General features: G+C 41.2%; 1 protein-coding gene across 6 annotated transcripts in view; it reads left to right on the plus strand.

The window, feature by feature from the left end:
• The window catches only part of piwil1 (piwi-like RNA-mediated gene silencing 1), a 48,355-nt gene extending 25,540 nt beyond the window's left edge, over window positions 1–22,815 (plus strand). For all 6 annotated transcript variants that reach the window (XM_056282314.1, XM_056282282.1, XM_056282274.1 and 3 more), the window contains 10 exons: window positions 3,257–3,371; window positions 4,997–5,184; window positions 6,171–6,243; window positions 14,686–14,886; window positions 17,796–17,899; window positions 18,046–18,116; window positions 18,220–18,373; window positions 21,777–21,902; window positions 21,990–22,137; window positions 22,699–22,815. In XM_056282314.1, coding sequence (XP_056138289.1) covers window positions 3,257–3,371; window positions 4,997–5,184; window positions 6,171–6,243; window positions 14,686–14,886; window positions 17,796–17,899; window positions 18,046–18,116; window positions 18,220–18,373; window positions 21,777–21,902; window positions 21,990–22,137; window positions 22,699–22,815 — 1,297 coding nt within the window. The remainder of the gene's footprint in view (window positions 1–3,256; window positions 3,372–4,996; window positions 5,185–6,170; window positions 6,244–14,685; window positions 14,887–17,795; window positions 17,900–18,045; window positions 18,117–18,219; window positions 18,374–21,776; window positions 21,903–21,989; window positions 22,138–22,698) is intronic.
• Window positions 22,816–24,689: the final 1,874 nt, after the last annotated feature.

Consider the following 24,689-nt stretch of genomic DNA (forward strand, 5'->3'; position numbering starts at 1 on the left):
CAGATAATGGATGGATGGAGTTTATAGCCAGAAAAAAATCCAAAATCCTTCAATAATGTTTAAATCTCACAGATGCAAATTTAAGGGGTCGGATACAAAAACCAACAGGTCATCAGCAAGAAGTTATACCTTGTGTTCCTGGTCTCTGTGAATACCATGGATGTTGTGGTTGCTATGCAGGGTTATGGCCAGAGGTTCTGTTGCTATTGCAAAGAGCAAGGGGCTTTGAGGGCACCCCTATCTAGGTCCTCTGCGTAACTGGAAAGAGGAAGAAATTATATCATTTGTGTATATTGAGGCCTTCGGGGACGAGTACACTAATCTGACCCAGGATATAAAATTGTCACCGAAACCAAATTTTCGCAAAGGGGAAAAAAAAAAGGTAGCCTCACTCCACCCATCGAAAGCCTTTTCCATGACAAATTATATCACCACCTCTGGGGTCTGAGAAAGCTTAGAATCAAGTGTTAAAAAGATGACAAAGATTAAAGAAAAGTGCCTGGTTTTTAACAAATCCAGTCTGGTCTGGGGAAATGATAACTGGAAGCACTGTCTCTAAATGGTGAGCTAAGGCTTTTGCCAGTATCTTCACATCAGTATTAAGTAGCAAGCTAGGTCGGTAAGATGCACAATCAAGGGGGTTCTTACTTACCCTTCTTGAGCAATATAGAATCTGTGGCTTCACGTAATGACGGAGGGAGAGAATGAGCGCTGAATGATTCACCAAACATTTCGGCCAATAGTGGGGAAAAGTTTTGAAAATTTCTCATAAAATTAGTTTGGGAAAAACCGTCTGGCCCAGGAGACTTGCCACTCCGCATGGTTCCAATTGTTTGCATTATTTAAATTTCAGATATGGTCTCTTCAAGTCTATCTTTAACGTTCACATCAGTGGAGGGGATCTCAAGTTTTTGGAAAAAAAGAATCCATTAATGACTGATTTTCAAGGGGGTCAGAAGCATAAAGTTTTGAATAAAATTACATTTATTTCACCATGGTTAGTAGTGACTATACCTGAAGAAGTACGAATTCCTACTATGGTTTGAAGAGCTGATGCTTGGCAAAAGCTGATGTGCAAGAATTCTACCAGATTTCTCCCCTGGCTCATGGCCTGGGCAGCCTGTCCAGGGTGTCTCTCCGCCTGCTCCGACCGTGAGAGCAGGATTGACGGTTCAGATAATGGGGGGATGGATAGATGGATTTCAAAAGGAGATGCTCTACCTGTTCAGTTGACAACACTTCTAATTCTGTTTGTAGTGAAAGACTTTTTATATAGGTCGGGTGGTGGGGAAGTAGCAGAAGTTCTATTAAGTTACAGGATTTCATCCTGTAAGGCATTAACACGTTGCATTTTACATTTTGGGGCATAAGCAGAGTTGAGACGTAATTTGACCCCTCATTTTTAATGTGCTTTTAATGTTACTCATAAAGTTGCCATGGATATGTCTGGGGTTCGATTTATTTCGATTAGACTGAAATGGGATGGAAGCTTTGTCAGAAAGTAGGAGAGTTAAAACTGCCACAGTTGGCGGGATAAGGATTAGTTTGGTAAAGTTAGCTCAAGAGTCAATGGGGCGTGATCTGAAATTACCACAGCCTGATAACTGCATTTTCAAACCGATGAGAGTAGTTTTTTTTTTTTTAGAAAAAAGAAATCAACCCGAGAGTAAGTCTAATGAACAGGTAAAAAGTGAATAGTCACGAGCCAAACATAGAAAATGCTAAACATCCGATACTCCATGGGAGTTTAGAAATGTATTGACAATAGAAGAACATGGGCGTTGGGGTGGCGTGGCGGTCTGTTCAGTTGCCTACCAACATGCGGATCGCCGGTTTGAATCCCTGCTACCTCCGGCTTGGTCAGGCATCCCTACAGACAAAATTGGCCGTGTCTGCTGGTGGGAAGCCGGATGTGGGCATGTGTCCTGGACGTTGCACAAGTGCCTCCTCGGGGGGATGGAGAAGGGGGGGAATAGCATGATCCTTCTATGCACTATGTCCCCCTAATGAAACACCTCACGGTCAGGTGAAAATTGGCTGGCAGCTCCCCATGTATCGGAGGAGGCATGTGGTAGTCGGCAGCCCTCCCCAACTTGACAGAAGGGGTGGCACAGAAACTGGGACAGCTCGAAAGAGTGGGGTAGTTGGCCAAATATACAATTGGCAAGGGGGGGGTAATAGAAGAACATTTAGAAAGAGGGGCAGGTTTTGATGAGCTGCGATCAATACTGGTGGACCGGGCACATTTAAATTCCCCACCAAGGATAAGACTGGGTGTATTGACGTCAGGTAAGTGGGATGTAAAAATCCTTACATAATTGCGTATCATCCCAATTTAGAACATATATTTTGGCTAGAATAACTAGACTATTACACATCCGATTAGTGACAATTATGTAACAACCCCTTGAATCTGCATCAACCTTTTGACACAGAAAACAGAATATTTTTGTTAATCAGGATAGCGGCCTGTCTGGATTTGATTTGAAATTTTGGGTGGAACAACTCGCCTACCCAACTACAGTGAAGCTGAACTTGGTCTGAGTCACGATGGAGCATTTCCTGGAGAAATGGCAATCTGAGTGTTGAGGTGTTTAAGATGAGTCAGATGGAATTCTGAGGTTTCCAAAACGGTCACACCCCTCACCTTGGCTGCTCCATGAGAATCCTGTCCATGAATATCACAAACAATCGGAGACAAGGGACAACCTTGGCGGAGTCCAACATGTCTTTTGGACTGTGGGAGGAAACCGAAGTACCCGGAGGAAACCCATGCAGACACAGGGCGAACATGCAAACTCCACACAGAGAACGCGACCCCCAAGGTTGCACTACCCCAGGGAGTCAGACCCGGTTCGCGAGCCACATGCAGCTCATCGATGACTATACCGCGACCCCTACAAGTCTCCAATCTTGCGCTTTTTAGTGTTCCTCAACCAAATATTCCACCAAACAACCTGAGACACCCGCAATAGTATTAAAGAAAATACACTGCCAGAATGATTATTTGTTCCCAACGGAAAATGGGCGATGTAGATCCAAAGCACCGTTTTATCGAATTATTGAACAAATGGCAGGGAACTCTAAAATATTACACCTACTCACTCATCACACCACTGGACATCCTCAATGTTTTGTCTTTTTCACTTGAAATACTCAATGTATGCTGCAGTTGTTTAAAAGCAAGCTTTAAAAAAGGAGCCATCAATTTTGATTTAACAGTTTCTAATCTCATTCCTAAAAAAAAAAAATGTAGGAACCCCGAAGCTCAGACAGAACTGAAGACCTGGGGACTGTCCTTTGATGAGAGTCTCCTGAACCTGGCAGGCAGGGTCCTCCCAAGAGAGAAAGTTTTCCAAGGACCAAAAATGGTGAAACAACCTAGTAAACGTGTTTTGGTTCATAGGGTGTTGACTGAGACTGTTTTGTTTGATGTTACAACCAAATTCACAATTTTTCCTGCTGTTTTTTTCCATTTTTTCAGCTGTACCCACACGGTTTACAGATAATTCAACAAAAGGGAAACAACAAAAAAAAGGAAAAGAAAAAAAGCAAAAAAAAACACCCCCCACCCCCCGCTTTACTTCAGCTTGAAGTGTTGTTATAGCCGTATAAATTAAAGACATGAATAAATATATTTTTAAAAAAGGGAAAGGAGGGGTCAGGGAGGGGAGTTGTGTGTGGATGTGTGTAGTGGTATGGCTGCGTGTATATGCATAGACGGATAAGGTGAATTGAGAAAATAGTGATGCATGTATGATACAGAATGTATACAAGGGTCTGGAACACTTCATTGTCTCCATATAGCCATGGCCGGCCTCCACCTTTTAATAAATATGTCTTTCTGAAGTCTCAGAGTATGTTATTTGTTCCATCTGATATATTTCCCATACTTTCTCAATCCATAAATTGTAAGTTGGAGGGTCAGATTTTAACCACTTAATTGTTATGCATTTAATTGTTGCTGTTAGTAATATTTGCAAATGGTATTTTTTAGCTCTTCCGGCATTAATCCCAGTAATGCCATCTTTGGATCTTTTGTGAAGTTTTGGTGGAATACTTCAAGTGCCTCAAATACCCCTTCCCAAAATGTTCTTAATTTAGGGCATGTCCAAAATATGTGGGTATGGTTGCCAATTTGTGTTCCACAATTTCTCCAGCATTTATTTGAGTGTGTTGGGCCCATTTTAGCCACTATTTCTGGTGTCTGAAAGAATCTCATAGTTACCTTCCATTTGAATTCCCTTCATGTATTTGAATTGGTTACTAGATTTGCTTCAGTACATATTTCTTCCCACATGTCCTGTGGTATATCTGTATTCATTTCAGTTTCCCGTCTTCCTTTTATCTGCAGTGTATTATTCATATTCAAGCCTAAAAATATTTGGTAAACATCACTTATGACTTTCTTATCCCCGATCCCTGTTTGTAATTTTATCAAGAACTCTTCAATTGGAGTGGGCACCAACACGCGATCCCACTCTTTGTTTTGTTAGAGTCCCTTAATTGTAAATAGCGGAAAAAATCTATGGTAGGAAGCATAAACTCCTCTCTCAGCTGTTCAAATGATTTAAGGATGCCATCCTTATGAAGTTTATGTAGATACTGAAACCATGTTCTGACCATTTTCTAAAACCTGCGTCTATATGGGAGGGTACAAAATCCTTTATAAATCCGATACTAGTTAGTGCAGAGATTACTTTAGGAAATCCAAATGGCAGTTTTATTTTCCTCCAGATTTTTAGTGTAACTCTAGCCCATTTGAGTTTCTTTTAAGGGGACATCTAGGAAAGGCAAGGTCTGTAGGGGCTTCACACACAAGCTTTTTTTCTATGTTAAGCCAACGAGTACATGTAAGGGCTGAATCCATATTGTTAAAAGGTTTTAACTGTGCAACCCAAAAATAATATCTTAGATTCGGGAGTTTGAGCCCTCCATGCGGTTTTGATAGACTGAGACTGTTTTTGTCTAATTTTTCCATTTATTTATTATCTAGTTTGAGTACAATCCATGGGCAGGTGACTGGAGTAAGGAGATGCGTGGGGTGCCTCTGATCAGCTCTCCTCCGCTAAACCACTGGCTGATGCTTTACACTCGCCGCAATGCCAGTGAAGCACAGTCCCTTTTGCAGACCCTCCAGAAGGTCGCATATCCTTTGGGCATCTGTATGGAGAAGGCTATCATGTGAGTTTTTATAGCGTGGGAAAGGAAGGATTACTGCACCACCATGTAATAGAAACAATTTGCAGACATAAAGATAAAATGAAATGCATATTTTTTACTTCCGCAACGACATGCTGCATATCTGAAAGAAACAGACCATTGGGGTGGGATTTAAGTAAGGGGCAGTCGGTTTGATTGATTCTTCTTTGTTTTCTTTTTTTAATGAATGAACTCAAACCATTGTTTTCATTTTGGAGAAAATGTCTCCTGGTTGTGATGAGCTGAAGATGCAACTGCGTCAAATGATATTTCATAGTGTTCGCATGCAGCTAGTTTTATGAGGGTGTGGTGAGGAAATTGATATCTAATTACTTCTGGACATTTTACTTGACACCCACCCTCTCATGCAAAGAGATGTAATTATGAATTAATGCCTTTCCCAGGAAGAGAAAGCACAGGATTCTTTAGTAGCAAATAAAAAGGGCAATGTTTGTTTTGCGAATGTTTGCCACATAATGGTAGACAAATGAGGTTGCTGTGTATAAAAGGAGTAAAATGTGGTTTTCCACGTGGTCTTTAGTGCACCTCTAAAGGGAGACCAAGTAGAAAATGGACTTTAGTACTTGTTTACTCAAAGGCAATCACTTGACGTGACTGGAAATCTAAAATTATCTTTAAAGTAGTGCGAGTACGAAGATAAATCATCAGCAATGACCCACATATTTGTGCTCCTTACTACAGATTAATTGCATCATTATGGCATCATTTAGAAAAAATAATGTGTCAAATTGTTTTTTTTGTTGTTTTTTATTTATTGTTTATTTTGACTTAAATAAAAGAAAAAAAATGCACTGATCTTTTGTCGTTTATATAGGTCTATGTCTTCGCACAATGACAGGCGGAGTACCCCTCTTCATTTCAGTGCATGTTTTACTTGGAATTTCTTTGCATGTGACAAATAAAGTACTTGAAATTGTTATCAACAATGTAGCATTTCTTTCCTATAGGGTGGAGTATGTGGATCAACAGGAGTCTCTGATGAGGGCGCTGCAGAAGAATGTTAGTCCAGACATTCAGATGGTGAGTCACTGAAAGTAAAGTATATGAGAGGTGGGACTGATCTTGGTAATTGCTGTAGTGTAGTGTTTTCTCTCGTATGTGTGCGAGTGAAGTTTTGTGCTGTAACAAGACATGTCATCCCAACAGAAATCTGTAGTAATTTGATGCTGGCTTTGCATTTATGCTTCCTAAACTTAATAGCTGAGATTTTGAACCTTCTTTTGATTATTTTGCTGAAAAATGAATCAAGTAATAATTTAGCAAGGCGTAGTTAACTCCCCTAGGGAGTAAAGTAGGAAACATTAGTTTTACAATCAGGGTGTTAAAAAGACTTTCTACCTTGAAACAATGTACTGTGTCAATACCAAAATGTAGCTCATGTGAACCTTATTAAATATTGAACTGGTGTTTAAGTGTCTGTATTGATCACAGCCCATTGTAGAACATTAAATCAGGTAGTGCAAGTTGTATTAATTGAGTGTCAAATCCTTTTATCTAGTTGTGCTAATATTTTCACTATTTTGAGTAAACATAGTGGCTATTTTGAAATTTATTCATCAAATTTTAATCCCTTTACAATTGTAAATTTGAAGAGCTTGACCAGCATACAGCCCTAGGTAACATTAAAGGTTCACCAGGGTTAACACTGGCATACTTCCCATCGCTTATTAAGAGGCTGATATACCGAAACAGTCTAAAACCCATTACACTGTGACAAGTTTGAAACAAGTTTGTCGCATTCCAGTTTATTCAAGCCAATTAGCCTAGACATTTATGGACTCATGTAGAGCCAAACTGCCTTCGAATATAAAATTGTAAAAAATGTATTAAGTGGTTTCCGGTTCCGCCACCGAGAGAATGGCAGCCTAATTTTCGAGCTCCCCGACGGTTTTGAGAAATAACCCCAAAAATTTAAGTTCTGTTAACCTTGTACAACCTAATACAGCGTCAGGCTAACCTGGAAGCTAGGCTGATAGACCAGGAGGGCCGAGCCGAGCGCGGGGAGATCATTTAAGGGTTTACGGAATACCCGAAGATAAAGAGGGCACTGATACGGTTGGCTTTATAGACAACTCATTTAAAAGCGCGTTGGACCTTCCCCGTGTCAGAGACCTCGGAACTGAGTGGGCACACCGGGCATTAGCACCAAAGCCCAGTAGCCCGCAGGCAAAGCCCCGATCTCTAGTGGGCAAATTCGGGAGTTATAGGACGAAAGAGGAGGTGCTCTGGAGAGCCTGGCAGGAAAAAAGTGTTCTGCAACAATGCCTGCTTTTACATCAACAAGGACCCCCCCCCCTTGGAAGTGCTTAAGAAACGTAGTGAATAATAAGCCGAAGCCAAGGAAGTTTTGAAAGAAAAACAAAGTTTCAGACACGGTACCCTGCAAAGATGGGGGTCTTCTACGTCGACGGCACCCGGCTATACAAGGATGCTACGGAGGCAACGAGGGATATGGCTTCGCGAGGATTCCCAGTGTCTGTGGTGAAGTCCTCCGCCTCTCCGCATCAAGAGGAGACCGGGCTCCTGTCTACGTGGCGGGGAGACAGCGCGACCGGGGTGTAGATCAAGAACTCAACTCAGCGGAAGGCAGCACACAGCCCAAGAAAGACCTCCACTCTCAATATAAAGAGAATCTCCAGAAATTCAGAAGGCGATGACCCCCCGCAACAGGAGACTGATGGTCTACAGTTTTGGCTCAAATGCAGATAAGTTTGATCTGATTTCTGAGTGCTGTGCCTTACCATGGTTATTTACATAGCTACATATAAATCCTACAGTTCTATTTTCTAACTAATTAAAAGAGTCGGGACTTGTTAATTGGCAAACTGTTCACAATTTGTTTTGTTTTTGTTTTTTCTTCTCTCTATAATCTCACTATTATTTACAACTTTATTTGGACATTGGCTAGCATGCGGCCACACCTTAGGGCCCCACCTCTGTTGCAACGTGGGACATTCCCTTATGGGAGCTTTGACTTTACAAAGCCCCGTAAGGCTCTTTTGAAACGAGCCTCAACATCGGAAACAACTGTTCATAACTGTTTCGGTGGTATTTTGTTAAAAATTGTTTTGACTCGGTTCTTGTTTTATGTTTGTTTCCTGGAAGAGATATTTTTGTTGTACAAATCTAATGCCAGTAGAGACATCGGGAGCGGTTTATTTGTGGTAACCAATGTAGGAGACTATGAATAAGCAAGTCCTTAAAGTTATTTCATATAATGTGGATGGGATTTTAAACCCAGCTAAGAGAAGTCAAATACTGTCAAAAATGAAAAGGGAAAATGCACAGATAGTGCTCCTGCAAGAGACGCATCTCACTTCAGTAGAACATGAAAACCTAAAAAGAATGGGGTTTTCGAGGGTGTATTATTCATCCTATATAAATCAGGTCATAGAAGAGGCGTAGCAATTTTAATATCACAAAAAGTACCATTTGAACAACTTTCAGAGGTTTCGGACAAGGAAGGGAGGTATATATGAGTCTCAGGAAAATAGATGACACTATCATAACACTGGGTAGCATTTATGTCCCCCCTGGAAGTGATTTTGCTTTTTACTGAAAAATATTTGATTTGATGATAGGGGCCACAGGAATTGTCATATGCGGTGGAGACTGGAACGTACGTCTCAACCCAAAACTAGATTCATCAAAAAACTCATCCGCTACATTATTACATAGGAAAATTAATGTTCTAATGGCAGAACTGGGCATATTAGATCTTTGGAGAGATTTTTATTCATCAGGCCGTGATTATACTTTTTCATTCATGCCCCCATGATGTATACTCGAGGATAGATTATTTTTTTGTGTTAAAGAGAGACCGCCATAGAATGCGTAGTTGCAATATTGGAAGTATTGACTTAACTGATCATGCACCTCTCTCTTGCACTATACATATCAGAGATAACCTGGGGGGAACATTGTGGAGGCTAAATACAAGTGTCCTAAACAACCCACAATTTGAGACTCAAATGAGAGAGGAATTAAAATGTTGCTAGAAGAGAATGATAAGCGAGAGGTTGATTCGGCTATAGTATGGGATACCTTAAAAGCAGTCGTTGGGGGGGAAATTATATCTTTCTGTGCACATAAAAAGAAAGAAAAACAATTAAGACTAATAAATCTTAATAAAGAATTAAAAGATCTTGAGACACAACATAAAAGGGAATAAAAACCTAATCTGATGACAAAAATAAAGAAAATTAGAAATGAAATAAATATATTGTGTTCACAGGAAATTGAAAAAAGATGATATTTACAAAACAGAAATATTATGAGTCAGGCTCAAAATCAAGTAAACTTTTAGCAAGGAAGCTACAAAAACGACAAGCGGATAACACAGTATACAAAATAAGGAACCCGGTCTCTAAGACCATACAATATAAACAAGATGAAATACAAAAAACGTTTAAAAAAATACTACGTCCTTGTACACACAACCCCGCTTGGAGGACGAGCAACAAATTGGAAAGTTCCTTGATTCTCTCAATTTACCTGTTCTATCAGAGGAACAAAATCAAACATTAACAGGTGCATTAACTGAGACGGAGCTAAACAGTGCAATCTGCAGGCTCAAAGCGAATAAGTCACCCGGTCCGGATGGCTTCCCGTCAGAGTGGTATAAGGCTTTTCGACTCAAGTTAATACAAAACCTTCTTCGGGCTTGCAATACATGTTTAATGGATGCTAAAATGCCTCCATCATGGAGTGAGGCAGTTATCTCGGTTATCCCAAAGGAGGGAAAGGACAGATTAGAATGTGGATCATACAGACCAATTTCAGTGCTGAATATTGATTACAAATTATATACAGCCATCTTTGTCAAAAGACTGGAAAAGATCCTTCCCCAGCTTATACATAATGACCATACTGGGTTTATCCCACAAAGATGAGCTCACGATAATATTGGACGATCATTGCACATATTAAACCCTATCCAACATTATAAATGGGAAGCCCTGTTAGTTAGTCTGGATGCTGAGAAGGCTTTTGAGTCAGTGAGTTGGCTGTTCTTATACAATGGTCTTGAAAAATTTGGCCTACACAAAACTTTGTAAAGGGCATCCGTACGTTATATAATAAACCATTAGCCTGAATTAAAATAAATGGGTACCTTTCAGACACTATTATATTAGAGCGTGGTTCGAGACAAGGGTGCCCAATCTCACCGTTACTCTTTGCAAGAGGCTCAATATAAAGCGCACAGTGGATAACGCAGACTGAAAGCATCAAAGGCATCTGCATAAATGAAGACCACAAACTGGCTTTGTACGCTGATGATATTTTGATTTATTTAACTAAACCTCCGAACTCATTTTCTGAATTAATGAAACTCCTAGAAACATTTGGTAGATATGCAGGATACAAACTAAATGTAAAGAAAACGCAAATTTTGGCTTTTAATTATACACCCTCAAAACACCTAAGGGAAAAATTCCACCTTAATTGGAATCGGAACTCATTGAAATATTTAGGAATATACTTACCGAAAAAAATCTCAACACTGACAGAGATAAATTATGGTCCCCTCTTAACAAAATTAAAGACGACATACATGGATGGAATGCTGTCTCTTTCCTTGGTCTCAGTCATCGAATTGATTCTGTAAAGATGAACATCCTTCCACGATATCTCTATTTATTTCAAGCACTCCCTGTAGAAATTTCTTCAAAACAATTCTCCAAATTGAATAAGATCATTTCCAGATTTATTTGGCAGGGAAAAAAACCCAGGGTTAAACTCAAAACTCTACAACTACCAAGGGAGGAAGGAGGAATGTCATTACCCTGTTTCAAGGATTATTTTTATGCAGCTCAGACTAAACCCTTAATCAACATATGTAACCCAACATTTCATGCCAGGTGGAAAGATATTGAACTCTCTATTATGAATGATTCTCCAATTCATGCAGTATTGGCTCAAAAAATTAGGAAGGTTTATAGATAAGGTGCAAAATCCATGGGTTAACGCCCAACTAAAAATCTGGAATATGATAAGAGAAGAATATAAACTGGGCTATACATTACAGATATTTCAATGGTGTGCCTATGATCCTGAATTCAAACCTAATAAAATGGATTATAGATTTAATTCCTGGATTTCAAAACGAATAACAACATTCTATTTGCTAACAGAAAAGGGACACTTAAAAGACTGAAAAGTTGAGGAAAGAATATGATCTTGAAAAATCTGATTTTTATAGGTATCTCCGGTTACGTAATCATTTTGAACATAACATTAAAGATAAAACAGACGTTAATGATCCTATACTGAGGATATTTATTGGTGCCTATCAAAAAGACCCAAATAGGGGTGTTGTCTTGAGATTTTATAAAGGCCTTATGACAAAAAAATCCCACTCTACAGAATACATCAAAGAAAAATTAAAAAAAGAAGGTAACTTTACAATATCAAATGAGGATTGGCTTGATGTATGTAAATTCCATTGGAAATGCACCAACTCCCACATATAGCGGGAGTTTGGGTGGAAGTGTTTTAGTTGATTTTTTTTTTTTACTGCACCAAACAGAAAGCACATATTGATGGGGGGGGGGGGGACACCAAATGTTGGAGACGGTGTGGACTTCAGGAAGCCAACCACTGGCACATATTCTGGGAGTGCCCAATGATAAGACCTTTCTGGGCAGAGCTTCACAAAGCATTGGAAAGCATACTTAATAATGATCTGCCCTTGTAATTTTCCACAATATTCTTAGGAAATACCGATTTCCAGGCAGGATGGCCGGATGAATATTTATTTGGTATTTTGACATGTTCTGGTAAAAAAGCACTCAAGACATTGGTTACTTCTTGAACCCCCCACAATACAGGAGTGAATAAATATAGTAAATGACATTTATGTTATGGAAAAGATAACTATTTCCCTCCGTCTTCAGAAAAAGAAGTTTGTTAAATTCTGGACGGAGTGGGTCAAATATGTGAGGCCCTTAAGGCCAGATTTTGTGGAGATATTGAATTAATTAGATTTTAATACACCCTCTCTCTCTACCCTCACAATCCTTTTCCCTACCATGCATTGGGAACCTTCACACTCTCCCTACCACAAACTGGGAATCCTCATATCAACTCTCTCCTGTATAGTCTTATGTACACACGTTACCTCTCCCAAATTGTATAAAGTTCTTAAAGTTTGCCTTTTTTTCTATATGCATGTATGTATGTATATATATGTTCTTTGTTTTTTTTACGTGTAAGTTTTTTAAAAAAAAACTAAATGGCAGAAGAAAATTAAACTGTTATTGTTTTGATATACATTTTGTAATATATACTGCTGTGAAAAATAAAGAATTAAAAAAATGTATTAAGTGGAGGAAGCTCAAGTGTGCAGTGCAGCAACCTTTAATGCAGTGTTAGTCGGACCCGCATGCGGCTCTTTGATGACTACATTGTGACCCTTTTTAAGTCTCCAATTTTGCATTTCTAGCGCTTTTTAACCAAATATTTCGCCAGATATTGTCTTGAGACATTTGCAGCGGTGACATTCTTTTACACGCAGCAAGGAGGTTCTGGGTTTCAGTCCCGGGGTAGTCTAACCTTGAGGGTCATCCTGTGTGGAGTTTGCATGTTCTCCCCGTGTCTGCGTGGGTTTCCTCCAGGTGCTCTGGTTTCCTCCCGCAGTCCAAAGGCGTGCAGGTCAGGTGAATTGGCCGTACTAAATTGTCCCGGGGGGGTGAGAGACAGAGATGGCCTGGCGCCCTGCCCAGGGTGTTTCCCAGCCTGCCGCCCAATGACTGCTGGAATAGGCTCCAGCATTCCTGCAACCCTGAGAGCACGATAAGCGGTTTGGATAATGGATGGATGGGTGTTAAAAGCTTCGTAAAGCTTAACACATGGCCATCATAAAAACACACACTGTAAATTTGTCACACTTGAATGGTCTCCTCCCAGTTCTACTCTTTGTTGAGTTGTCTTCTTTCTCAGATCCCATTTAAGACCACAGGGTTAGCGGTATCTAACACACAATGATAGTCCCAGTTCACCTAAATTGGGTCACATGAAAGAAACTGCAATAAACATCAAGGCCAGTTCTTTTCAATTGTGCTACATGTGGTTTTTGGGCAGAATTTGGCACTTTCACCCTGTCAGCAGCTAAAAACATTTGGATGGAATACCTGGGAAAGGAATATACTATCGCCCTCTTTTTATTAATTTCCGTTGAAGCCAGGTATGAACCATCTTAAGGCTGCTCAAGGGAATATTTTTATGGTAAGCTATTACATTTTAATTGCTAGTGGTGTTCAGGATGTCCCCCAAGCCCTGATGAAAATAAAAAACAAAACTTGCATGGATTTGCTGACTTACCTATTTGTCAATTGCTGAGCATGTCCTTTGCTTCCCCTTGAAATCTTTACTGGTACACAGGAAGTGACAGATTTTACGTGTTTATAAACCAGCATTTATCTAATATGTATGTTGTATTTATGCTACTTAAATTTAGTACTTTGATTTTGTTAGTTACACACAAATGACAAAAACGTTAAAAACCATCTGGAATGATTCTCGATTTTTGTGTTCAACCAACATGAAACAGAATTTTGAGAATCATAGTCAACTACAACAGCATACTGCTTCATCTAATGCCAGTGGGTGGAAATTCCCATAAGAAACTTTAAAATACAGATTCACTTTTTTTGAACATGGAGCTCAAAAAAATGTTGTGGGGCATCACTTCAAATCATACAGACAATACCTTGACTGACCGTTTCACTATTGAGGAACATACCACTTTACTGAATCTTATTGCCAAGCTTCAACGAAATGTTCAAGCCATCAACAAACATAATACATCTGGGGCGCCCCGGTGGGTCTAATGGTAGAACGCGTACCACATGTAAGGCTGAATCCTTACCGCCTGGGTTTAAATCCAGCCCGGGCCCTTTGCTGCATGTCATCCCCTCTCTCCCCTGCCTTTCCTGTCTCTCAACTATCGCTATCAAACAATGGCGGAAAATGCTCAAAACAAAACAACAAAAAAACAAAACATTAATATATCTTATTTTCGAAAACCGGAAGCTAAAATTGGGGGGGGGGGGTAAACCTATCTTTTAACCACTGTTTTGTAATTGATGGCTATGGTGACATGTTTTGTTGTTGGCCTGAGGAAGAGCTGATAGATGGTAAAGTTAACGATTGGAGAAAAAAAAGTATTTGGAGCATTTCAGTGTGGAGACCCCACTCCTTTGTTCTATGTTTTGCAATTTTTGTCTTGCACCTACATATTCTTCTGGATGTGTGCACACTTGGTTCCTCTTCTGATGTTTTGTTGTTTCAACCATCAGCAAGCATGAAAATGCAGAACAATGGTATCATCAGTGCTTCACCTATGCCCCACCCTCGTCTTTTTTTCTTTCTTTTTTTTTTCTGTGTTCATATTTAAGTCTGACTGGTCAAGTCAACAGAACTTTAATGTAAGATCTTGGTTTTATTCGTTTTGCTCCTAAGGTGGTAGTGATCCTACCCAGTAGTAGGAAGGACAAGTACGACAGCATAAAGAAGTTTCTTTGTGTGGACTTCCCCATCCCCAGCCAGTGCGTGTTGTCTCGCACCCTCAGCAAGCCACAGACTCTCATGAATGTGGTTAACAAACTTGCTCTGCAGATGGTCTGCAAGATGGGTGGGGAGCTGTGGACTGTGGAAATCCCTGTAAGTATGTCTAATTCTTTTTTTCCCCCAAAGGAAAGCATTTGTGTAGGTCAGTGATTCTCAATCCAGTCCTTAGGTATTGCCAGTACTGCTGGTTTTCTATTCTGGCAGGTAGTTAATTACATTCCCCTGTGGTTCCAGATCTCAAATATCCCTGATTGTAGGTTGGATTAATTGAAACAAATGGTGAATGAATTCAAATATCTGGCTGAATGGAAAACTAGTAGTAGAGGAGGTACCCAAGGACTATATTAAAAACCAGTGCTATAGGTTGTTTGTAAAGTATAAAAAACTGAAATGGCCAAAATTGTTTAAAAGAATGGTACTCCTTTTACTCAAACATTAAAAAGGAGTGTAGCCTTTTCTTTAGAGCTTCTTTAAAAATAGAATGTACTATCAGATGACTCTTTTTGCTTTATTTTATTGTTACTTTCAATATTATGGGGCTTGTCCACGTGATGTGGAGCTACAACCCTCCTAACACTGATTCACCAACTACAGATACTGCATCTCATATTCCCCATCTCACATCCAGCCTACACAACATGCCAAAACACATCCTGAAGTAGAAAATGTGAAATTATAGTTTGTGAAATGTTCTCAGATGCAGTCCCAAAACACATGACTCTACATTTCATCCATAGTAGGCCTATTGTAACTTGTTATATTGTAAAATATGTTGTTGGCCTAGCTCTTAATATTACCAGGAAACTACCAGCTAGTGATGGGCTGATATGGCCAAAATCCTATGTAGTGGTATGTTTAGAATTGTGGGTGGAAATGAATGTTGTTGTTTTTTTTTTCATTTTCCTTTTAGTACGATTCTAGAAGTTGAGTACAACTGTTTTGTGGAAAAGATTTTTTTTCTTTTAAATTGCTTATTGACTAATTAAATATTGTAAACAGCTATTTACTAGAACGTCGGGTTAGTAAGTAGCAATGAGACAAGGAAAGTAAACTGGCAAAGTATTTTGATCATTTCTTGATAGTAAATACAACTGGTGATATCAGTGGTGGTAGACACCATTATGGCAAATCTGGCAGCGCACATTTTTCTACCGCTTCTAGTAACAAACCAATCACCACTACTATTGACATATATTGTCCTTGTGCATGCTCAATAATTGAGGTAGGAGAGTCAGACAGGTGAATCAGTTCATCTGGACGCAACGTTTAGTCAGAGAAATGTTTCATCACTTATCCAAAGTGACTTTGTCAGTCTCAACTGGAGGGGAGGGGAGAAATCCCACATTAAACAGGCCCTGGTTAAGTTGTGGTTATCCTAACTGGGTGTTTGTCAAAGCCAGCAAGATGCCCCAAACATTGCACAACTCGATCAAATAGAGGAGAAGGACAATAGAATAGAGGAGGAGGACTGCCTAAGCGTAAACCAGTGGTGATTCCGTGTGTGGCGGGAGTGTTGGAACAGTTGAAATGTGTATTTCCAAACACCCTGTCTCGGTTGCTTTCAAACCCTAAAATATGCTGCACCAGAAATTGGTGCACCCCAAGGATCAGGTCCCCCGGCACAAACGGAGCAATATAGTGTATGCTGTTCAGTGCCGGGAGGATTGCCATGACATGTACATCGTGGAAACCAAATAGACGCTGGCCGAGAGGATGGCACAGAAGAGCTAACCCGTCAGGCCAGGACTCCACAGTCTGCACTCATCTACGGGCCAGTGGCCAAGGATGAGGATGTGCACATCCTTGATAGGGAGGAATGCTGGTTTGAACGGGGAGTCAAAGAGGCCATCTATGTGACGAGGGAACGACCATCCCTGAACCGGGGGGGCTCAGAGTACATGTGACGCCATCTTACAGTGCTGTGATTCCAACTAATCCCTAATCCTCTGTGAATAGTACACATTGCCAAGAGGGAAAGAGGAAGGCCAAAGAGTGAGGTTTGTGGATGTGGTGAGGGAAGACGTGTAGGGGGCTGATGTGACAGAGGAAATTGCAGAAGATGAGAAGAAATGGAAAGGAATGATCTGCTGTGGCGATCCCTAAAGGGAGCAGCTGAAAGTAATAGTAGTCGTTGAAACTAGTTAATGGTAATGCCTAATGCATATGAAACCAATGGTTGGTTTCAGTCGTTATGCAACTGTGCTGTTTATAAGGTTGAGGGATACCCGCAGTCAGTTGAGACTGACAAAGTCATTTGGATTACATGATGTTACCGTCATTTAGCCGACGCTTTTATCCAAAGCGACTTACAATAAGTGCATTTAATGTAGGAAATCAGAACTACTAGTCATCAGAGGTCATAAGTGCATCTTCTCTCTAAACAAGCATATAAGAGCAAAACAAGTGCTAAAGTAAAAGCGTGAGAAAGAGATTTTTATTTATTTATTTATTTTGCTGGGTGAATACAATAAGTGCTACAAGCAAGTAACAGGGTAGTAGTTTTTGAAGAGGTGAGTTTTCAACCTGTGCTGAAAGATGGGCTGCGACTCCGCTGTCCTGACATCAGTGGGGGGAGTTCATTCCACCACTATGGGGCCAGGACAGAAAAGAGCCTCGACTGGGTCGATCGGCAGCAGGGGCCTCTGAGCGACGGGGCAACTAGGCGTCCTGAGGCAGCAGAGCGAAGTGGTCGGACGGGGGTGTAGGGCTTGACCATGACCTGGAGATGGGAGGAAACCGTTCCTTTCACTGCCCTGTAGGCTAGCACCGGAGTCTTAAACTGGATGAGTGATGAAATGTTTCTCCCACTAAACCTGTCCAGATGAGCCGTTTCACGTTTGCATTACTGGCAGATATTGTAGGGAATCCAGACTAAAATCTTCCAAATCCAGTCAGGAGTTTTAAATTGGAAAAGTTCTAATGGATGAATTAAACTCTTGACAGAGAACTAATCTGTAATCAAGTTTAGACTTGATGCTTATTTATTTCCTCTTCTGTAACAGCTCAAGGAGCTGATGGTTGTGGGCATTGATTGCTACCATGATAGTGTCTCTGGAAAGAGGTCCGTTGGAGCCTTGGTGGCAAGTCTCAACCGGGGCATGACTAGGTTAGTGACCACAGACTGGTTAATGTAGTACTTGACATGTCAACTGGTCCCCTGTCATCACCTGTATTTTAGAGGTTGACCCAACCCCATACAGAATGACCACCTTGAAAGTTCCAATTGTGTAACATGAACATGTTGTTAACAAGGTGGTTCTCAAAGTGTGTGCTGCAGAACCAACGGCAGGAGATCATGGATGAGCTGAAGATGGCCCTGACTGGCAAGTTTTCTTTTTGTCTAACTTCCAGACATTTTTTTTCTGAAGGTTCACTTTTAGCCTGTATCATCTGATCATTGAGTTGAATTTTGTTTTTGTTTTCCAGCTGCGCTGAAGCACTTTTACAAGTTTAACCAGTGCTTACCGTCACGTATTATCGTGTACAGAGATGGAGTGGGAGATGGCATGCTCAACAGTGTGGTTGGCCACGAGATTGCTCAGATCTTGGAAGCCATCCAGATACTTGGAAAGGATTATATGTAAGTGTTGCATAGCCAGTCACTGTTACTTTAATGTGCATTGTTCTTGCTGCGGCCCACAATTATAGAACTATATAAAGATATCCATCAAAGATTGCATTTCTCAAGACACAGACATTTTTAAAGATGGCTGTCCATCTTCTATGATGACAGAAAATGGATATGAATATCACTGACAAATAGTTCAAAGTTATGATCTCATTTTTAAAATTTTGCCAGTACTTGTTACAACATTGGTTGAGGCTAATAAGTAAAAAGTATCTACGATGGGCTTGGGAAAAGGTTGTAGTTCCCTATTGAGATGGGCTGCTAACGATCCCAGTAGACGTCCAGCAATTGAGCTAATTAAGGCTAATCACACCATTCGACATAGTTTCAAATTTAGACATTAAAACAAAGGTGTCCAGGGCTTTATCCAGTAGCGTACCGTGGGGTTTCAGTCAGGGCCTTCAGTAAGGAATCCCACACACACGAATTTCTCATATGGGTGCCTATACAGACACACACAAAATACATTACACATTATACACATTACTGCATCAACACCAACAAGACAGCTGATCTTCAAATCAAGTTTCCACAGTTGATGTAGTGTTCAGCAGTCATATTGTCAGTGCACTGCCTTCACTTCAATAAAAAAAATGTGCAAACCAATGTGAAGTTGAAGTTCCACCTCACTTGATATAGCATCATGTACACTGCTCAAAAAAATAAAGGGAACACATAAGCAATGCAATATAGCTCCAAGTCAATCACACTTTTGAGATATCAACCTGTCCAGTTAGGAAGCAACACTGATTTGTGAATCAATTTCACCTGTTGGTAAATTTCCACCAGGTGGAAATTAGACAATTTGCAAGACAACCCCTATAAAAGGAATGGATTTGCTGGTGGTGGCCACAGACCATTTGCCTGTCCTCATCTTTTCTGGCCGATCTTTGGTTAGTTTTTCATTTTGCTAGTGCCCTCACCACTAGAGGTGGCATGAGGCGGTATCTGCAACCTACAGAAGTTGCTCAGGTAGTGCAGCTCATCCAGGATGGCACATCAATGCGTGCTGTGGCAAGAAGATTTGATGTGTCTCCCAGCACAGTGTCCAGAGCATGGAGGAGGTACCAGGAGACAGGCCAGTACACCAGGAGACGTGGAGGGGGCCGCAGGAGGACAACAACCCCGCAGCAGGACCGCTATCTGGTCCTTTGTGCAAGGAGGAACAGGAGGAGCACTGCCGGAGCCCTACAAAACGACCTTCAACAGGCCACTAATGTGCAGGTTTCTGCTCAAACAGTGAGAAACAGAATGCATGAGGGTGGCATGAGGGCCCGACGTCCACAATTGGGGCCTGTGCTCACAGCCCAACACCGTGCAGCCCGATTGACCTTTGCCAGAGAACATCTTGGTTGGCAGATTCGCCATTGGCGCCCTGTGCTCTTCACAGATGAGAGCAGGTTCACACTGAACACATGTGACAGACGTGAGAGAGTCTGGAGACGCTGTGGAGAACGTTCTGCTGCCTGCAACATCCTCCAGCATGACCGGTTTGGCGGTGGGTCAGTGATGGTCTGGGGAGGCATATCCTTGGAGATCTCTACGTGCTAGCCAGAGGTACCATGACTGCCATTAGGTACCGGGATGAGATCCTCAGACCCATTGTCAGACCATATGCTGGTGCAGTGGGCCCTGGGTTCCTGCTCATGCATGACAATGCTCGTCCTCATGTGGCCAGAGTGTGTCAGCAGTTCCTGTATGTCGAGGGCATTGATGCTATGGACCGGCCTGCACGTTCCCCAGACCTGAATCCAATCGAGCAGCTCTGGGACATCATGTCTCGTACCATCCGCCAACGCGATGTCGCACCACAGACTGTCCAGGAGTTGACCGATGCCCTGATCCAGGTCTGGGAGGAGATCCCTCAGGAGACCATCCGTCGTCTCATCAGGAGCATGCCCAGACGTTGTAGGGAGTGCATACAGGCACGTGGAGGCCACACACACTACTGAGCCTCATTTTGAATCGTCTTGAAGAATTTCCACAGAAGTTGGATCAGCCTATGTTCTCATTTTCCACTTTGATTTTGAGTATGATTCTGAATCCAGACCTTAATGGGCTAATGATTTTGATTTCCATTGATCATTATTAGGTTATTTTGCTCTAAACACATTCCTCTGTCTAATAAATAAAGATTTTCAGCTGAAATATTTCATTCATCGAGGTCTATATTGTGTTTTTAGGTGTTCCCTTTATTTTTTTGAGCAGTGTACTATTCGCAGAGGATTGGGAAATAGTTGGAATCACAGCACTTTAAGATGGCGAAAGACGTACTCTTAGCCTCCCCCGGTTCAGGGATGGTCGTTCCCTCTTCACATAGATGGCCTCTTTGACTCCCTATTCAAACCAGTGTTCCTCCCTATCAAGGATGTGCACATCCTCATCCTTGAAAGAGTGGCCACTCTCTGGTTTGTACCAAACCACATAGCTTGTCATTAATTTGTAGTAAATTTTAATGTGGATTTTTATTATGTTTCATGTTTATACAGGCGTTTCAGAGAATGTATGTTCATGGAAAAGTTGTGGAAAATTTGTTGGTTAAAAATGTATATGAACCCTGTACAATGTTGTATTATGCGTTGTTTGTAGCCTTAATGTTGCTTGGCTAGAGAGTGTTTTTAGTCCATTTATAGTGTGTCTTTCAGAGGGAGTCAGTAATGAAAGTGTTTCATTGGTCCAGTTTAACCCGCAGGAGTTTCTAAATGCTGCTGTAACGTGTTTTGTTGCCACAGATGAAATGAATTCATAACGAGAGAATATGAATATGACTTGGCCTGAAAAAATCGTGCCTGGGCTGTCTGCACTCATCCAAGTTACACACGCTTGTAATTTTTTCATTTCTCGCTTCATGTGGACAAATGACATGTTGACGTGTTTTTCTTGCTTCTTGGCTGTCGCTCCGCATCGACTATCTGGCTCCTCCTCCTCCTCCTCCCTGTACGAATGGCAAAAAAGGCACTGCTTAATTTTTCTCAATTTACGCTGGAATTGTTTAATCGGGTGTAGGTGTATCAGAGTAGTTTTACCAGTACAAGAGGACAGTATTACCCCAATCCTGGTATTTGTGCATATTTATCATTTTCCCGTAGAAGTAAAACCAAAATTAATCTGGACTCAATCTAAAATGTTAGTGGTTATGGTTTTTGAGGCCCGTTCCACAGTGGGTGTAGCAGTATAAGCTTAGTTACATTATTTCTGATGGAAAACTTGGAACTGTGTATATGAGAGCCCTCTATTTGAGTTGAAAAGGCTTAAGGTTCAAAAACCAAAATGCTAATTTTCCATATGTAAGTCAATATTGGGAGAAGAATTTAGATGGTCAAATAAATTTTTGACTCGTTTCTCCCCATCTTAGGCCCAAGTTAACTGTCGTGGTGGTGAAGAAGCGTGGAAGTTGCAGGTTCTTTACCGATATAAATGGTAAAGTGTCCAACCCTCCCCCTGGAACAGTCGTCGATGCAGAGGTCACACGGCCAGAATGGTACGTTAACTGCTCCACAATGTTCCTTTTTAACAATACTCGCTGTGGTGAAGAATTTAATAGCTGCTGCAACTTTTTTATTCCTAGGTATGACTTCTACATCGTGAGCCAGGCTGTCCGCATGGGAAGTGTCTCCCCGACCCACTACAATGTGGTGTATGACAGCAGCGGACTAAAGCCTGATCATATGCAGAGGTTAACCTACAAACTCTGCCACATGTATTACAACTGGCAGGTAATCAGCTTGTATATCGCCAGTCTCTCCCCAAAGCCAGTGTGTATCAAAATCAGTGTTGAATTTCATTTAATGTTTGTTGTAGTGAAATAATTTATAAAAGTCCTCTATAGGCATGAAAATGTATAAATATATTCCAGAAAGGTGAATCAGTTCATCTGGACATAAGCTGTAGTGGGAGAAACATTTCATCACTTATTTAAATCTGAGCTTACTGAAGGTATCCCCAACCAGCACAGTTGTATAACGGCTGAAACTGGCGATCAGTTTAATATGCAAATAGTCATGACCATTAATTAGAGTTACAGTGGCCATGTGTACTATTCACAGAGGAGTGGGGAATAGCTGCAATCACAGCTGCAAGCTGTATCTAGCTTTGATACTATATGCGACTACTTTTTATGTATTCACACTGGTGGCCTAGTTGACATTTGATTACCCAGGCTAGTATAATTTCACATGACCCGTGTTACCTTGTCCAGTCAGTTGAAGTCTAGGGAGAGTATGGAACTGTCCGGAATGGTCAGAACCTTGATCACACAACTTTCTTTTCTTTTTAAGGGGATCATCAGCATTCCTGCACCCTGTCAGTATGCTCATAAGTTGGCCTTCCTTGTGGGTCAGAATATTCACAAGGAGCCCAACATGGCTCTGGATGACTACCTCTTCTACCTTTGAGGGAGGGAAGACAGGGCAAGAAGAGAGACCTGGAGAATTTAACCCAGGGGAACATCGCCCTGATGTTAATTTTGTTATATTGGTTCAGTTTGTCTAATTTTGTTATATTGGTTGTTTGTCTAATTTTGTTATATTCAGTTTTTCTTAATTTTTTTCTGCTTTCCTGGTTAAAATAAAAAAAATTTGAAAAGGATTGACTATCCAAAATGACCCCATTGGCATCTTTTGTGCAATGAATTTATTTTTTTGAGTTTTTATTTTTCACAGCAGTACATCAGTTTTCATAACTTGGTAAATCCTTCCATTTTGGTACTTCAAGCTAATCAAATCAAAGTCTTGTATGCTGTAAGACTTATTTTTCAGCTACTAGTTGACGCAGGTCTGACAGCGACCAATCTTTCCTTCTTACAGAATATTTGTAACTTTGGTGGTCAGTGACACCTAGTTTGTCAGAATGTGTGCTTGACATGTGAGATTAAGAATCTGCAATAGTGTTATACAGAAAACTGATTCCTGGGAAGTCAGGAAGACTAATCTTAGGCCAATATAAAATCATTGTACTGCTTAATATACCAAACGAATGTAAAACTGAAATCCGACAGAGTCTCAGTTTTAGAAACTTAGGAACATCTGTTGGGGGGGGGGGCATTCCATGGTATTCGGTGAACATCTGTAGACTTCCAATTTCATAAAGCCTCTTCAACAGTTTAAGGGGAAGCAAAAAAAAAGTAGCCAATATATCTGAGGAGGGCTACTGTAAAGATTTTTTTGCTAACCGCAAGCTAATGTGCAGACAGGCTGAATCTAAAGTTGGAAGTGGGACAGCAACACTGAAGTGCAGTCTCAGCACTGATTCCAAAGGAGCCATGGGTGACGGCTCCTATCACATTCACACCCTCACTCATCTCAGTCATTGCCATGCTTGTGTAGCATGGTTAAAAATGTCATAACCAAAATATGTTGTATAAGTACACAAAGTATCACATGATTATTATTATTTTCATTGCTAACATTTTATTTTATATCATCGGGAAACGCTTATAGTAGCCCCTCCCTGTTATGACCTCATTTCCTGTTAGTACCCCCAAAACGTATGTTCCCCCTGACCTCTGCCTCTTCCCGCTCTGGACATGTAGAAAGAGGTATGTGTTCATTTTTGTCTGACCCTGTAATTTATTTTATCCATGCCTAATGTCTCTTATGTCTAATGTGGGTCTCAATTCTTGCTTAGGCTGCAGGAGGGCGCTGATCTGAAGTTTCCTGAAACCTGTCCTGTTTTGTTTTGTATACGACAGCGACAGAATACAGATCCCATGCGTGAGAGAAGTGGTCCTGTCTTTCCTACACAACGCAACGGAAAAAGTACACCGGTCACACTTAGCTAGGGGCTAACGTGTCTTATTAGTAGTTTACAGTCGTCACCCTCCCCGGAAGCGCGCCCTCGCGCTTTGTTATTCCCGCGCTCCGAAGAGACTTCTGAGGATCTGCACACTTCCGGATCCCACCGCTGCCACCAATGTAACCGGTTATTTTCTTGCCCGGTGCGGGATTCGATACGAGGTGTACTGCTCCACAAGGCGACATCACTAACCGCTCGGCTAAAGGGTCAGACCCGTTAGCTAGGGGCTAACGGGTCTTATTAGTAGTTTACACTAATGGTGTGGGAAGGGGACAGTTCATTCATGGTATGGGAAGAGGACAGTCCACTAGTGTGGGTAGAGGGCAGTTAGTATTGTCGGTTGGGTATGGGAGAACTAGGTTTAGGTCTGTGTGTCCTGTTGTGGGCGGCCTTGATCAGGGGAATGATGAGTCACTGTTTAGTGTGTCAGGTCCCTCTGCCAGTTCAACACTTACTGTACACGCCCCCCACCTGT

Source organism: Lampris incognitus, chromosome 1 (genome assembly GCF_029633865.1).
Source record: "Lampris incognitus isolate fLamInc1 chromosome 1, fLamInc1.hap2, whole genome shotgun sequence".
NCBI classification, from domain to species: Eukaryota; Metazoa; Chordata; class Actinopteri; order Lampriformes; family Lampridae; genus Lampris; species Lampris incognitus.